The sequence below is a fragment of the Alligator mississippiensis genome, chromosome 3 (assembly GCF_030867095.1).
Source record: "Alligator mississippiensis isolate rAllMis1 chromosome 3, rAllMis1, whole genome shotgun sequence".
Taxonomy (NCBI): domain Eukaryota; kingdom Metazoa; phylum Chordata; order Crocodylia; family Alligatoridae; genus Alligator; species Alligator mississippiensis.
The window spans coordinates 224,873,760-224,889,506 of record NC_081826.1 but is presented as its reverse complement, the minus strand read 5'-3'; the positions used below and the strand labels follow the sequence as shown (position 1 = coordinate 224,889,506).

Sequence of the window (15,747 nt, the reverse complement as noted above, 5' to 3'; positions counted from 1 at the left end):
ATACCTTGGGCACAACTACAGTTGCCCTATGGCAACGTAGCTACACACTACGTCACCATATGGCACGCTACGCCAACATAGCGATCATGTGGATCAGGCAGTTACCGTGCCATGCTTTAGTACTAAAGGAAGTACTAAAGCACAGTGCTGTGTAGATGCAGCCCTTAAAAAAATGCTAAGGAATCCAAACTGCAGTTTCTTTTTAATTAACTAGTTTGCTTGTATAAATCTAAGTGGAAAGAGAAACCACTCATGTGTGATGTTGAAGATAAGCCTGTTTGTAGCTAATATATTAGATTATTGTTTAAGAACATCTCAATCGCGTGAAAGATATAAGCCCTGTAGTAGTGTCAAGACAAATAAGGCTAACAGTGAACTCTTGAATTAACAGAAGTTATAGCTTCCTCATGACTGCATTAACTCATAGCTCAGTTTTCACAGGTTTATAAGTACTGTAGAAAGCTAAACATTTGTAAATTACTTGCTTGGGTGGCATTTGCCTATTTTTGACCTACCTAGCCTCACTCACCTCATACTAAGATGTATAAGAGGTTTTTATGGTGGCAATTTGATCCTACCACAGCACGGTCAACATTTTTTAAAGGTTTCCACTGCACTGTCGTCCCTTAGTGGAACCGTAAGGAATACTGAGCACAGGGAAGTAATTTTGTCTTTTTTTCAGTAAGGATGTTTTAAGTTGGGCACCTCAAACCAGTCCAAAATCTGCCCCCAAAGCCCTGTTCAGAATTATCACATGAGTGGCAGGCAGAACTCGCTGGCATGCGGGTGGTAGGGGGCAGGGTTCTCCTCAGCATTCTCCTTGAGGCTTGCTCTGGTGCTTGGTGTAGAGGGACAGTATCTGCAACACCAGTTCTTAAAATCCTTTAGTAAAATGTACCACTACAATTAAAGAGCATAATGTATTAAGGTGTATTTAGCGTGACAAGCAGGCAGGCATCCAGACAGTATTCATTTCTGAGATGAAAATTTGGGCGATTACATAAATCTTAAACAATTGCCTGCTGTGGACAGTATTATCTGTGCATGAGACTCTTATGTCAAGCCAAAACTCAAAGATATAACACTGTGATCTCTACAGATAAATAAAAAGCAGGCACAGAGCTTGCTTATCCAGTTGGTCTTGATAAGTCTGCACGTGCAGCTCTGAAGGGGTTGGTTTGGTCTTGTCTTCAAGCGCTGACTAAGCCTTTTCTACGTCCGCATCTGTATATGATTAACCTTCTCTATTTCTAACTTGGCAGATTTTGTGCACCGCATATTGATTTTGATTAACTGCAACATATTGGGTTAACAATATTCATATTTTCAATTTAGTATGCTGATTGCATCACAGTTGGAACCAACATATGCAAGGAATGTGTTTCCATGCTTTGATGAGCCTGACATGAAGGCAACATTTAACATTAGAATTGTCCATGATCCCAGCTATGTAGCTCTTTCCAACATGCCTGCTATAGGTAAGTTAAAAACAGCCTTCTGTATTTTCCCAAATTACCTTAATGATGGGTTGAATTACCTGAACAGCATATAAGAGTAGCACATTAATATGTCATTGTATATGATAATGTTCTGTTATCCATGGGCTATGGCTGCTAGATATATTTGCAAATTCTACTCAGTTGGTATATTCTACCTTAGTAACACAGAGAAATAAAACCTCAAAATCCCTATGAAGACAACTTGAAATGTAAGTGCAGGAAGGTTAGTAGAGCCAGTGCTCTCTGTTCTTCCTGGAAAGCCTTAGACTTTCTTAGTCCTTGCTGTTCAAAAGTGACATTGGTAGATTGCTAGAAGTGACCCTCTAGAAGGAAGTTTTCACTCCTGTTTGGGAAAAGGACGTAAGACAGTAACATGAGCTGAGGCTGAGACACTCTTTAGTGGGTTTGTAAAATGTCTTAGATGGTCCAGTGAAAGTGGATAAAACCTTTAGGCAAATATTTATAATCTGTTTTAAGAGATGTAAGTATATTAGCTCACCTTTTGATGGTGCCTGGTACCAGTGAAGTTTGATTGCAAAGTATTTGAAGATTTGTTTCTTGTTATTCATTGTTTAGTTACATGTTTCATGGCAGTCAACTTGAAGAGCATAGGTATCCTTTTAGTTTAAAAGGCTTTTTCTGTAGTCTCAATGACATGATTCTTTGTTTCTTATTTAAATAATTACAGTCAGTAAAAGGGAGGACATTATCAAACCTGTGTGGAATGTAGTTAATATTGGGACGGAAGATGGGGAGTCTCTATGAGGGTAGCCCTGAAAGTTTCCTCCTCACAGAACTTTTTCCCATGTACTTTTCTGTGTGTACTGGGGGAGAATATGAGAAAGAAAGGGTCTGATGGTCTGATTAGGGATGAGATACTTAAACTTTGGATAATTCTTGTTTGAGCAGGCTTGATTTTACTTGTGTTATAGTATAATTATAGTTACTAAAGAAAGGAAGCATTTTTACACTTTTTTTTGTACTAAGAACAGCTCTATATGTTCCATAGACCTTGGTTAAGAAGCTCAGGAGTGGATTATTAGAGTGTTTGCATATGAGGTTATCATTCAGGTACATGGAAAAAGCTGAGTTGTCATAACACCTGTCAGCAGAAACATATTTAGTCAGTGCAGTCCTGTATAGTATCAGAATACAAAAAAGACATGTATAAAAAAGGTGCTAAAAAAATAAAAGTTCTTGTTTAGTTATGTAATAATTTGAATATCTTCTACCATAATTATTTTTGTTCTAGGTGTATCTGAAATGAAAGATGAGAATGGAAGCATATGGACTGTCACTACATTTGATACTACCCCAAAAATGTCAACTTACATAACTGCTTTTGTAGTTTGCGACTTTGATCATGTGACTGTAACAGAGAGGGGCAAAGAGGTAAATGATCTACTGCAGAATGTTAACAAGAGCATCTAAGCATAAACTAGTTCCAGTCTGCTGTGTTCTCTGAGGTATCTTTTTATTTCCCAATTCTGAAAGTATTTGATTAAGTGGCAGAAGTGATAACATTTTCCCTGTAACCACATGTGCAGAAAACTTTTCTTCAAAAACACTGGGGTGCATTCATTCTGTACCAATAGTTTCATAAGTGTGCATCTGATCTGTTTTAAATTAATATCTGATATACTTTGAGAAGTCATTCCACAGAAAGTGCTTCTTATATTTCAAGATCTTCTTAACCCAGTTAATTTATAAAACAACCCCATTTCTGCTCATATGAGTTCAGTGACAAGGGGGCCTAACTCATTCAGACCCTTTTAAAACTCCCAACCCTAATGTCTTGAATAAGAGCAGCACTATGCCTCAGTGTGGACTTGTAACTGATATTGTTAGGGGTTTTTTTTTAATGCTGGGCACCATTTTTAACTTCTAGAAGCTAATATTGTGTGCGTATAAACAATTTTTTTATTCAGTATGTGATGTTTATAGCAATTGGATTTACCTTGTCATGCAATGGAGTTCTCCTTAAGGAACACCTTAAAAAAACAGTTAGCAACCCTTTTAGGCTGTGGACCAGAGTGACCTGGTTTGGGTCATAGGCAGGCAGGTAGGTGGGCAGCTAGGACACAGCCACCACTGCTGGTTTTCACTGGGCAGGATGAGGAGACTATGCACTGCTGCTGCTTCTCCATACAGCGGCTTGGGAAAGTGACTGCTGCCAAAGCCCCCTGTCACTGAATGCTGCTGAAGCCTCATGTCCATGGGTCAGATCAAACTGCTCCACCGGCCTGGAACTTGCTCACCCTTGATTGTAAAATGTTACTTATTCTTACTTTTTTGTTTAGTTTTTTTGTATCTGTTGAGAAAGTAAAGACAAATATAACAATCTCTGCTCAGCATTTAAGTACCAGAGCTGAGTCCTATTCTTAATGTTGGACACTCTTTATAAATGAAAGAGTGATGATAGTGCTACTGGATGCAATCTTCTGCTCTGTGTCAAAGAGAAGTATACAGTCTGATATGGTGCCTGCTGCACATTGCAGCAGACATAGGGAGAGAGGCCAGCACAAGCCTCCAAATCCCAGGAATCAGTAGGTGCTGACAGGGGCAGTAGCCAAGCCCCCAAACTAGCATTTGCTTGATCATTTAGCTGAAGTGTCTCCTTCCTTCTGCACATGATCTAGAGAAAAAATTTACCTTCAGTTCACCTTTGAGACTTCTGCAACACTTTGGCCAAAAATGGAAACACAAGATTGGAGGGACAATGTTAATTGAATATTTTGATGTATTCTCTTTAAATCCTTAATGTCAGATGCCTCTGAGTCAAGAGCATGCACCCTCTATACATGCACTAACGGATCCTCTATACATGTATTGAACTGAAGCCCTTTGAAAATTCAGCCTGCAAGTAGCAAATGCATTCCGGCATCCAAATGTAAAAGGTGTGCATGCCGTAATGGCACATACAAAATCTATAGGCACTGATTTAAAGTCAAATGGCTGTACAGTATACATGCTTTATGTTTGGAGGCATTGAGCACTTGCATGCTGAACTTTCAAAGGACTTCACTATAGAAGATTATATGTGCATTTACCGCCTCAGGTTCTCCGGGAGATGGAGACTAAAGCCCTGAGGTAAGTGGGGAAGGGGGAGACCTGGAGGAAGAGCAAGCAGGAAGGGGCAACAGGGGAGGTGTTCTCGTATTTCCTGAGAAATCAGGGCAGTCGACTAGTTACCTCAGGTGCCTGTATACAAATGCACAGAGCCTGGGAAACAAGCAGGAAGAATTGGAAGTCCTTGCACAGTCATGGAACTATGACATGATTGGAATAACAGAGACACAGTGGGAGCTCGCATGACTGGAGCACTGTCATGGATGGGTACAAACTGTTCAGGAAGGACAGGCAGAAGAGCAGAGGAGGAGGAGTTGCACTTGATGTAAAAGAGCCATACGTTTGCTCAGAGCTCCTGTGAAGGGTAACAAGAAGGGTTTCTATAAGTATGTTGATAGCAAGAGGAGGATCAGGGAAAGTGTGGGTCCCTTATTGAATGAGAGAGGCAACCTTGTGGCAGAGGACGCAGAAAATGCTGAACTGCTCAATGCTTTTTTCATGTCAGTCTTCACAGGCAAGGTCAGCTCCCAGACTACTGGGCAGCACTGTTTGGGGAGGAGGTGAGCAACTCTTAGTGGTGAAAGAACAAGTTAGGGACTGTTTAGAAAAGCTGAACATATACAAGTTCATGGGGCTAGATGAGATGCACCTGCGGGTGCTGAGGGAGTTGGCTGATGAGAATGCAGAGCCACTGGCCATAATCTTTGAAAACTCATGGCGATGAGGAGAGGTCATCTTGGTCAAACCAAGAAGCAGATCCTCAAGGAATCCATTTCTAAGCACTTGGAGGAGAAGAAGATGATTAGGAACAGTCAGCATGGATTCACCAGGGGCAAATCATGCCTTACCAACCTGATTGCCTTCCATGATGAGGTGACTGCTTTTGTGGATGTGGGGAGATGGGGATGTGGTATACCTTGATTTTTAGCAAGATTTTTGACATGGTCTCCAACAACATTCTTACAGGCAAGCTAAGGAAGTATGGGCTGGATGAATGGACTGTAAGGTGGATAGAAGATTGGTTGGGACATCGGGTTCAGAGGGTAGTAGTCAATGGCTCAATGTCTAGTTGGCAACCTGTATCAAGTGGAGTGCCCCAGGTGGCAGTCCTGGGGCCAGTTTTGTTCAATGTCTTCATCAACGATGTGGAAGATGGCATAGAGTGCACCCTCAGCAAGTTTGCAGATGACACCACGCTGGGGGGAGAAATAGATATGCTGGAGGGTAGGGATAGGATTCAGAGTGACCTGGACAAATTGAAGGATTGGGTCAAAAGGAATCACATGAGGTTCAACAAGGACAAGTACAAACTCCAGTACTTAGGACAGAACAATCCCATGCACCAGTAGAGGCTGGGTGCTGACTGGCTAGGCAGCAGCTCTGCAGAAAAGGACCTGGGGGTTACAGTGGGGAATAAGCTGGATATGAGCCAACAGTGTGCCCTTGTTGCAAAGAAAGCTAATGCCATACTGGACTGCATTGGTTGGTAGGTGTGTTGCCAGTATGTCAAGGGAAGTGATTATTCCCCTTTATTCAGCACTGATGAGGCCACATCTGGAGTATTGTGCCCAGTTTTGGGCCCCCCACTACAGAAAAGACGTGGACAAATTGGAGAGAGTCTAGTGGAGGGCAGCCAAAATGGTGAGTGGGCAGGGGGACATGACTTATGAGGAGAGGCTGAAGGAACTGGGCTTATTTAGTTTGGAGAAGATAAGACTGAGAAGGAATTTAATAGCAGCCTTCAATTACCTGAAGGGTGGTTCCAAAGAGGATGGAGCTAGACTGCTCTCAGTGGTAGCAGATGAGAGAACAAGGAGCAACCGTCTCAAGTTGCAGCAAGGGAAATTTAGGTTTTATATTGGGTAGAATTTTCTCACTAGGAAAGTAGTAAAACACTGGAACAGGTTACCCAGAGAGGTTGTGAACTCTCCATCATTGGAGGTTTTTAAGTTTTGGCTGGAATGATTTAGCTCGGGATGGTCCTACTTTGGGCAGGGGGTTGGACTAGATGACCTCCTGAGGTCCCTTCCAACCCTAATTTTCTATGATTTGATGTATTTATGCCATGGAACCACAGAGGGAGACACTCAAGAGGATTCTCTGGCTCCCCATAAATATAGATGGGGGAGGATGCTGATGGGAGTGAGAGTAGGAGAGAGGGCTTCCTGGGAGGAGTGGTGGACTGCAAGTCCCCAGGGTGAAGGGAGCTGGCTGTCACTGAGAGGAGGTTGACCCTGGGAGACTTTCATAGGATCTTTCTGAGGTTTAGGTAGTAGTTCAGAAGTAGGGTAAGGATTTTGTCAGTTTTGTTTTACCATGTCCTGTTATCAAAGCATTTGATCATTTTTTTTCTTTCTGTGTAATAAATCCCTTTGTTCTCTCTACTGTTTGACTGAAGGTTGTGTGATAAATGTTGATTTCTGGGCCAATAAATAACCTCAGCATGCCCATTTGGCAGCCTGGGGGGGACTATTAAGCTTACACAAACCAAGGGTATGTCTTTGGAAGCACCCCATTACACCCGGGTTTTGTAACAATGTAAATGCCTTAGTGACTTATTCAAAAGCCCACAAGTTATGAATTCTGGTATGTGCACGTATTTTTTGCTGGTACAAGGTAAAGCAATGTTTTTAAAAAAATAATTTTTTTACTTTGGAAAGCTATACCAAATCAAATACAACTGATTTTTGTCTGATTTTGGAGACTAAGCAGTCCTGGACCTGTCTAGTCCTTCAGTGGGAAACCATCTTTAAATTCCAGATGCAGTAGGGAGCCATGACCAAAGCTGTAGGGAGTCATGACAAGCTAGGGATTCATGACAAAAAACTTAACCATGTATGGAGAGTGAAAGCATTGTTGTAGCTGTACTGAGGGGTGGGAATGGAAAGAAGGAAAGCTCTTAAATGTCACTGTGGTCTGAGGTGGCATGTAGTATAAAAGTAACTAGTAATTAGTCTGCTCCATGTATATATATTTAGACACAAATCTTGGACCCAAAAGCACAAAGCTATCCTTGATTGTAATGGGACTGAGCTTTAAATCTAGTGGTACATTTCTTCTTTTTCTTGCATAAAAATGTAATTGCATGATCAGATGTGGTAGGCAACACCTTCAATGTAGCTGCTTAAAAATATTGCCTTCGCAGAAGAGAAGCAAGGAAATTGAAAAATGCAACAGTTGTCTAAAATAATATTTCCTTGCTTTATTATAGATACGTATTTGGGCTCGGAAAGAAGCAGTTGAAAAGGGGTGTGTTGACTATGCTTTAAATATCACAGGACCAATCTTTTCATTTCTGGAAGATTTATTTAATATCAGCTACCCTCTTCCAAAAACAGGTGAGGTCACTTCTTTTCTTTTTAGGCACAAATAGCTGATGATCATATAACATGCCCATGGAAATATTGAATCCTCTCTTGCCAGAGTTATTTGAATCTATGTAAGGTTCATGGAATGCTAGTCCTAAGTCTTAACTCATTGCTCTCCTTTCTCCTTTCTGTGCAATAATTAACTTGTATTTCATTAACTTCAGAATGGATTTATGATCTGAGAAACCATGATCTTATTTTGACTTGACTTCTAATGACATGTTTAGGAGCCACATGCAAAAATACTAAATGTTTGATGAGAAATGTAATGTAGCTACTTTTTAGGCTTCGTTATCCTAGCTGATAGGTACAAACCAACCCCAACCCCTTGACATCATTATGGGTCTTGATTACTGTAGTTTTACTCTGGTAGACTAGTGTCTATATGCTGGTTCAAAACTAGACTACAGGGCCTCCTGATGTGTAAAATTTTAGTTTCACAGACCTTTGCAGTGGTGTTGATTTCTCACTGAATTCATCTAAAAACTTGACTAAAAATCAGTGGCCTGATTTGACCCATGGTGATGATTCATGTAAATACTGGACAAATTTGAGCTCAAAAGTAGAACGATAACAATACATGCAATTCAGTTAAAACTTTTAGCTTTTCTTAATGTATGAGCTGAAGAAACTATCATCTTTTACCACCACACTTTTGTTTTGCATTTTGATTTAAAAAAATAACGCCCTCCCCATAAATAAATTGTCTCCCCCTCCCCCCAAATAATAGCTTTTTAATGGATGGTGGAATTTATAATTTTAAATAGAAAATATTGTTTTATACATACTTGGTATTCATCCAGAGCCTTTTTCTGTGTTCTCCAACATCCAGATCTGAGTCATAGAAGTGCTCCCTGCTCATCAGGCACAAGAGGGATTATCTAGAAAACAGACTTACTCTGAGACCTTTTATGTGGAAAAAGACAGGTCACTGGTCACAGGTTTCTAGGGATAGTTAATCCATTCATACATACTTTTGAGGGAAAGAGCTTTTTCTTTGAGGAGCCAAGAGAAACTTACTGAGAAGTCATGAGAAGAAGAGGGAGTGGGGAGGCGGGGGAAGAGGAAGAAGCAAGTGTTGTTTTCTTTTGGGGTTTCTTTATATCCCCTTGTAGCACATCCAGCCTTGGGGCAGGAAAATTGCCCCCTGGCAGCTACCTGGACCCCAGCTTACCTGCCCCCTATGACCTTTCAGGATCCCACCTTGTTGTTTTGCCTTCTATGCCTTGATGTCATGATTGGACAGGGAGGCTGCCCCTAGAAGGCAGGGGGTGTTGGGTGTTAGGCCCTTGTCTGGGCTGAATATAATCTTTCCCAGTAACTGATAGAACTTTAAAATCCTTCAAAAAGGATTTTTATTCACAAAGTACTCCAGTACATGATACTACAGACTGATGAGGTTTGGTCTTAGTTGACTTTTTTGCTGACTGAAAGACTGGCACTCTTAAAGAGACATGCTGTTAAAAGTTACAGAAGGAAATTTATTCCAAGAGCATTTTCAGAGATATCCAGCTTGCAGCCTTTGGACTTTATTCAGCCCACAGAGAATTAATTTGTGGCCCCTAAGTTCCCACGTGGCTGCCTCTGCCCCTGTTACTTTGGGTGCGGCAGCAGCTGGTGTCTCTATGCTCTTCCTCCCTCCTCTGGCTTCTGCTTCCTCCCCTCCAGAGAGGGGGCTGCACAGCATAGACCTTGGGACTGGGAGAGCCTGTGGCCCAGGTGCTTGCACAGCACAGCGCAGTGGGGGAGCCTAGCCGGGGAGTTGGGAGGTATGAAGGGGAATGGGATACCCACACAACACATGGTACAACAGCGAGTGTCTATGTGGCATGTGGTCTCTGGCCACTTACAAGTTGAACAGGTTTGTTCAACTTGTAAGTGGCCAGAGCAGCTCACCTTGGAACCCCTATAGCACCTTGTATGTATAACCAATATAACAGCTTGGTAAAATTGGGTAAATATATTATATATTTCATGCAGTCATTTAATTTTGAAACAAATATTTTTTTCTGTTTGACTCAATTTAGATTTGGTTGCACTTCCTGATTTTGGAGCAGGTGCTATGGAAAACTGGGGGCTAATGACTTTCCGAGAATCATCATTGATCTACTGCCCAATGGAAAATTTAATAAACAGAAAGGCTTTTGTTTCTTTAATTGTTTCACATGAAATAGGACACCAGGCACGTGGTAAAACATTCTGTACATATGTTTCTCTATGAAGTTGCTCTTTTTCTAGTTTCTGTAGTGCAACAGCTAATGATAAGGAAGTTTCATAGCAGTAAACAAATCCATTGTTATATAATACCAGTTTGTTGGAAAAAACAGTTTGGTTACACACCAGCTTGGCAGATCAAAAAGAAAAGCAAATTGTAGCATGATAGGAGAACCCCAACCATATTTGTCTCAAATTATATAGCACCTAAGATGGCATAACCATTCTTCAAAAAGGCTGTTCACTCCAAGGGTTCATGCATCTAACTCCTCTTAACAAACTGCACTTCATTTTCTTATAAGATACTTTGATACCTTACTGGAACATGTCATACTTTGCTAACTTCATCTGTTCATCTGAAGGTCTAAAAAGTTAGTGCTTTTTATTGTGGGCCAATAAAATAAATGTCAGTACTTAAGTAAACATTGTTTAAAGAGAAGTAATAGTTCAAGACCTTAAGGAGTAACAAATACAGTGTAATGAAATTGCAGATCACCAAATGATATATCTATTTGTTAAAAAATATAAACTGCCAAATCTTAGTATGTAATAGCTGTTATAGAATTATTATGGCTTACCAAAAAAGGCATTTGCTGGTCTTGGGAGTTAGCTGTTTCCCCACTCCTGTTTATTATCTACTTGACACTTTCCTTTTGTTAAGAACGAAGAAAAACAAATGGTTATTTACAATCAGCTGTGAGAAAAATATTTTTGTCCATAATCTGAGAAACTGAAATATTTTCAAGTCATAACCTGACTTTTTTTCTGTTAGATTTTCAAATTTATTAGTAACTTCTTTAAATTAAATAGAATGGAGAACTGACTGGATATGCTAATGCTTTCTACCTTCAGACAGGAATTTAAAAATGTACAATAAATAACCTGTATCTGTATAGCTTTTTTCAAGTTTTATCTTTGTACTGTTAAATTTCCACCAACTCAAAAAAAGTGTAGCATTTTATTGTGCTAACATAGACGCATAAAAAGTCAAAGTCTTCTCATGGTCATACATAGTGGTTTAACGTAAAACATTGAAGACTGAAGTTCAGAGAAATGCAGTCTAAGATGTGTTTCTTTTTTTATTTAAGTGGTTTGGAAATCTGGTCACCATGAGTTGGTGGAATGATCTATGGCTTAATGAAGGATTTGCATCTTACTTTGAATACATAGGAGCTAAATACGTTGAACCCAAACCACCATTGGTGAGTATGGAACCTGAATGGTTATGGACATGTTGTAACAAAGGAAAGGATTAATTGAGCTCATCTGGGAACTACTAGCAGTAACAATGTAGGTCATGATTCTTTTTCCTTAATCATGTCTACCAGAAGAAGGGCTGCTCTTAGCCCTCAACAACTGCAGGCAACCTGAACACCAGCCTATGGGTGGATTGCCACAGTCCCTCACTCATACAATAAAGGGTTGGGATAAGGGAGTTGTCACCTAGATGTACCAGATACTAGGACCTGATCTCCACCTCTAGCCCCATTCCCCACCTTCTGAGGAGGTCTTCCATAAATCTGCTTTCAGTTCACATTTATCAGAGACATGGATACCCTAAACTAAAAACAGACTCCCAAGACAAAGCCTTTTATCTAGGGATCCTGCAGCCATGCAAGCCCATTGTCCCCCTGTAAATAACTGTGAAGTCTCCCAGATGATACCTTTTACTGGGACAATTGTAGCTAATTAAGGTTAATTGCCATTCTGGCTGCTGCTTGTGTTAATGATTGTAAATGGTGCTGCATGTGTAAATGCATGTTTTAATGCAAATCCAAGCAGTGGACAGTCAGACCAAAGATGTCTGTTTTTATACTTTATAGGATTAGCATGTCTCTACACACTAGCAACCTGTTAAATTTGGGCATTTTGAATCTGAGCTCACAACTCATCCTTCTTGGTTCCTGATCTGCAAAACCCTGCCCTAACCCAGACCTTCCCAAAAGACAACAAGCACAATTCTCACAACAGACAAAATACCAGGTTCTGTATTAACTGCAAGAATGGAAGGGTGGAACTAGTAATCTGGGCATGAGCTGGGGCTCAGACTGGAGGGAAAGTGGTTATAACTAGAGGTGCACTGATACATTGGTCCCATGTTGTATCAGCACTGATATAAGGAAAATTGACATTATCAGCAACTGGGTTTTTTTGGTTTCCATGGAATACACGTGCACCCCCTGAGAGTGCTGGTGCACCCTCTGACAGCAGCATTCCCCATTTAGGCAAGGGCGGGGGGGGGCAGGCAGGAGCTCTGGTGCCCCACACTGAGAGCACCGGCTGGGGAGTGGGGGTGCCAGGAAAAGTGCTGCTGACACTTCCGGGCATGCCACTGGCACTTCCGGGTTGGTGTGATCAGCTATGGGGGCACATCCACTCCCCCCGCCAGTCTGCACAATTGGCCGCGGGGCGGCTCTCCCTTCCCCCCGGTCGCTGACTGGCTGCTGTGGGGGCAAGTGCCATCCCCGACTCAGGAGGCACCAGTCACCCATGTAGCTGATAATGTCGCTGATAAATGCCCTGTGCATGAGCGCAGCCACAGAGCAGCACATAGGTGGCCAGGAGTGCATCCTGGCACCATGGAGAGCAGTGTCCAGCTAGTAAGTCTGTTGTGGGGGAAGGGGCATGGAGGGGGACAGACCAAGGCCCCTGTGGTGAGGGAGGGAGTGGGCCAGGCACTGGGGCAGATGCTGCACAGGTGGGGTGGGGTGTAGGACAGAGCCACAGCTCATCTGGAGGGTGTGGGGGCAAGTGGTTCCTGCTACTGCATGCACTCTGGGAGGGCATGGGGGGCACATGCCCCCTGAATCTGTGCGCAAGGCAAGGGCGGGCTGAGGCCAAGGGTAGTGCCAGGCTCTTCTTGGCAGGGGGGCTGGGCTCAGCTGCACTCAGTGCAGGCTGTGGTGGTGCTGGGAGGGGGGGGGGTTATGGTGAGGCTACAACCACCCCAAAATTCACCATAGCCCATCCTGTAGCCGCCTCCCAGCCCTGCCATCGCCTGCCCCAAGCACAGCCCAGTCCTCCCACCAGGAAGAGCCTGGCAGGCTGTCATCACCCTGCGCACAGATCCAGGAGGCACATACCTCCCATGCCCTCCTGGGGTGCATGCACCAGCAGGAGCTGCCTGCCCCGCACCCCCACCTGTGGCTCTGCCCTGTGCCCCATCCTGCCCTGGCTGTGCAGCGCCTGCCCCAGTCCCACTCCCTCCCTTTATCTGCCCCCCACCCAAGCCTCGTCTCTCTCCTCTCATCCCTTCCCCCACAACAGACTTAGAAGCTGGATGCTGCTCTCCGTGCTGCCGGGCCACATATCATCAATTGGATCGGTATTGGTCGATATGGTTCATTAAAAATTGGTCATTGGTATCAGCCAAAAAAATCTCAATCGGTGCACGCCTATTTATAACTTCCCCTCCCCAGGATGCAGGAACCTGTGGATTACCCAAGCCTCACTGAATTGTGCATCAACTTCTTGGGTGGTGCCTTTCCACTGCCTTCTGGCCCCCTTCCCAGTGAAGAGCCTTGAAAGAGCAAACTCCTAATTTTTCCCCATCGGTCGAGAAATGTCCTTCCACTCCTGCTTTGAGGCTATACAGGTTGCAAGTTAATGCTTTCCCCTTGTGAACTGCAGTGTGGTCCTTATCTGGGGTACTGAATACAATGTTATGTTCTAGCAGTTGTGTGCACTAGCTGGGACTACCTATACAGATGAAGCAAAGCAGCTCCAAGGTTAATGCTGCTTCATCTAGGGATAAAGTTGGAGCTGTTTTGTCACATTTATATTGTTTCCACCTTGTCCAGATGTAAGTGTTAGAACGTAACAGAATCAGCAGCTTTCTCTCCTTTTGAAACAGCGGCAAATGTAAGTTTATCTATGTATGAAAATTAGTGTTTGTGATAAAGGTAAATCTTGTCTTTTTTTTTTAAATACAGACAAAGCCAGATTTTCAGCTACGATCTAAGATGGGCACAGAAAAAGGCTACTTTTTGCCAGGGAGAGTCCTTGCTGCAGGTTATAGTAGGGGCCATTATGTTAGCCAGGATTCACTTCACTGCAGCAAGAACTAGACACTTGGACTTTACCCCCTACACAAAAAAGTGCGCCCCAGAAGGTTCTTTGTTTTTATTCCTGTAGTACTTATCACTTTTGTGTATAACAGCCAGGAAAATCCTGGGGGGAGGGGGAGTGTCAGTTCAACTGGGTCCAGGGTCTCTGTGCATCAGTGGAGCAGCACAAAATAGTCAACCATAGTTTAGAATTAGACTGTGGTTCTTGAGGTTGTTAGTTAAATGCTTTTAATAGTCTAGGAACTGGGAAGAAGAAAACACAATCTTAAGATCAAGGGCTAGTCTTTAATGTTTTTAAAGCTCGTAAATGGCCATATTAACATCACTTAGAAAAATAAAGTCATATAATCAACAAACTGCTTTGTTGTCTTTTTAGAGTTAAAGTGTTACTTCATGTTCAACATCAAATACAGCATAGGAAATTACACAGTAATTTTTTTCCTGTTTTGTGTACACCAAAGGTAATGGACTTTGCTTTGCTCTTGCATTGAATCTACACATTTCCTTTGACCATTTTAATTAAGTGAAGAATTAGGCCAAAGGATTGGCTAGAAGTTGAGTAACTCTGTTGTGGGTCTTTGCTTTGACATTCATTTTGTCATAATTATAGGAAGATTGGTAAATTATGCAGACAAAATTAAAATAAGCTTGTAGGAAATGATTATTTAAAAGATGAAAACAACTAAACAAACCAAAAATAAAACATTAATAATTCAAATTTGTAAAAAACTAATCAGTACAGCTGGATAAGTAGAGCTCCTACTTATAAGATGCAGAGAAAGGTTTACAAGTCAAATAAAGCATGTATGACAGAGTTCACAGAGAAATTTTAATCTTAGCATATTGTATAGAACTAAACGTACCAACTACAAGAGTGTTATAGTTTACTGAGGGGTACAGTGACACAAAGTTTCAGCATAAATGTCCAATGATTTGTTTGTTTCTGTGATCCCAAACTAGAATTATCACTTTGATTTCTATGTAGTTGTGAGGTACCGCTAATAGCTTACCATATTATTTTAGCCCTTCTTTTCTCAGTTTGCTCAGTCTTGGACTACTTGTGGTATATTCCAACTCTCGCCTGTCACATCTTGATTATTGTATGATGTTATTAGTCAGGAGGTGTTATTTGTTTTCTACCACAAATTGTAGGGCTCTGGCAACTTGTGGGGATCCTCTTGGGTTACCCCTTTTACTGTAACTCTTCTACTTGGCACCCAAGGCTCATCATCATTTGAAATCACAGTCTTACTTTGTTTAGGTTACAATTGTCTTTATTTGTCAAGATTTATTTTTACATCCATAATCAACTCGCTGTTTGTAAGGCTATTGTTACTTCTCTCCACATCAATTACATCTTAATATTAACTTAGACAGAATTCAATTTGGATATAAACGTAACATCTATAATGCCAACATAGCATTCTTAATCAGTCCCATTTATAACTCCCAGTGTTTTATTTATTTATTGATCTCTAGGCATGTTCTTCCTTCCTGAGAACTCACAGTATGTCACAGTCTCGTTAAGGA

General features: G+C 41.8%; 1 protein-coding gene across 1 annotated transcript in view; it reads left to right on the top strand.

Annotated features, from left to right (window-relative positions):
* LVRN (laeverin) overlaps positions 1 to 15,747 on the top strand; it is a 69,380-nt gene that overhangs the window by 12,969 nt on the left and 40,664 nt on the right. Inside the window, exons 2-6 of the mRNA XM_059724923.1 lie at positions 1,336 to 1,478; positions 2,752 to 2,891; positions 7,780 to 7,906; positions 9,964 to 10,118; positions 11,239 to 11,352. Coding sequence (XP_059580906.1) covers positions 1,336 to 1,478; positions 2,752 to 2,891; positions 7,780 to 7,906; positions 9,964 to 10,118; positions 11,239 to 11,352 — 679 coding nt within the window. The remainder of the gene's footprint in view (positions 1 to 1,335; positions 1,479 to 2,751; positions 2,892 to 7,779; positions 7,907 to 9,963; positions 10,119 to 11,238; positions 11,353 to 15,747) is intronic.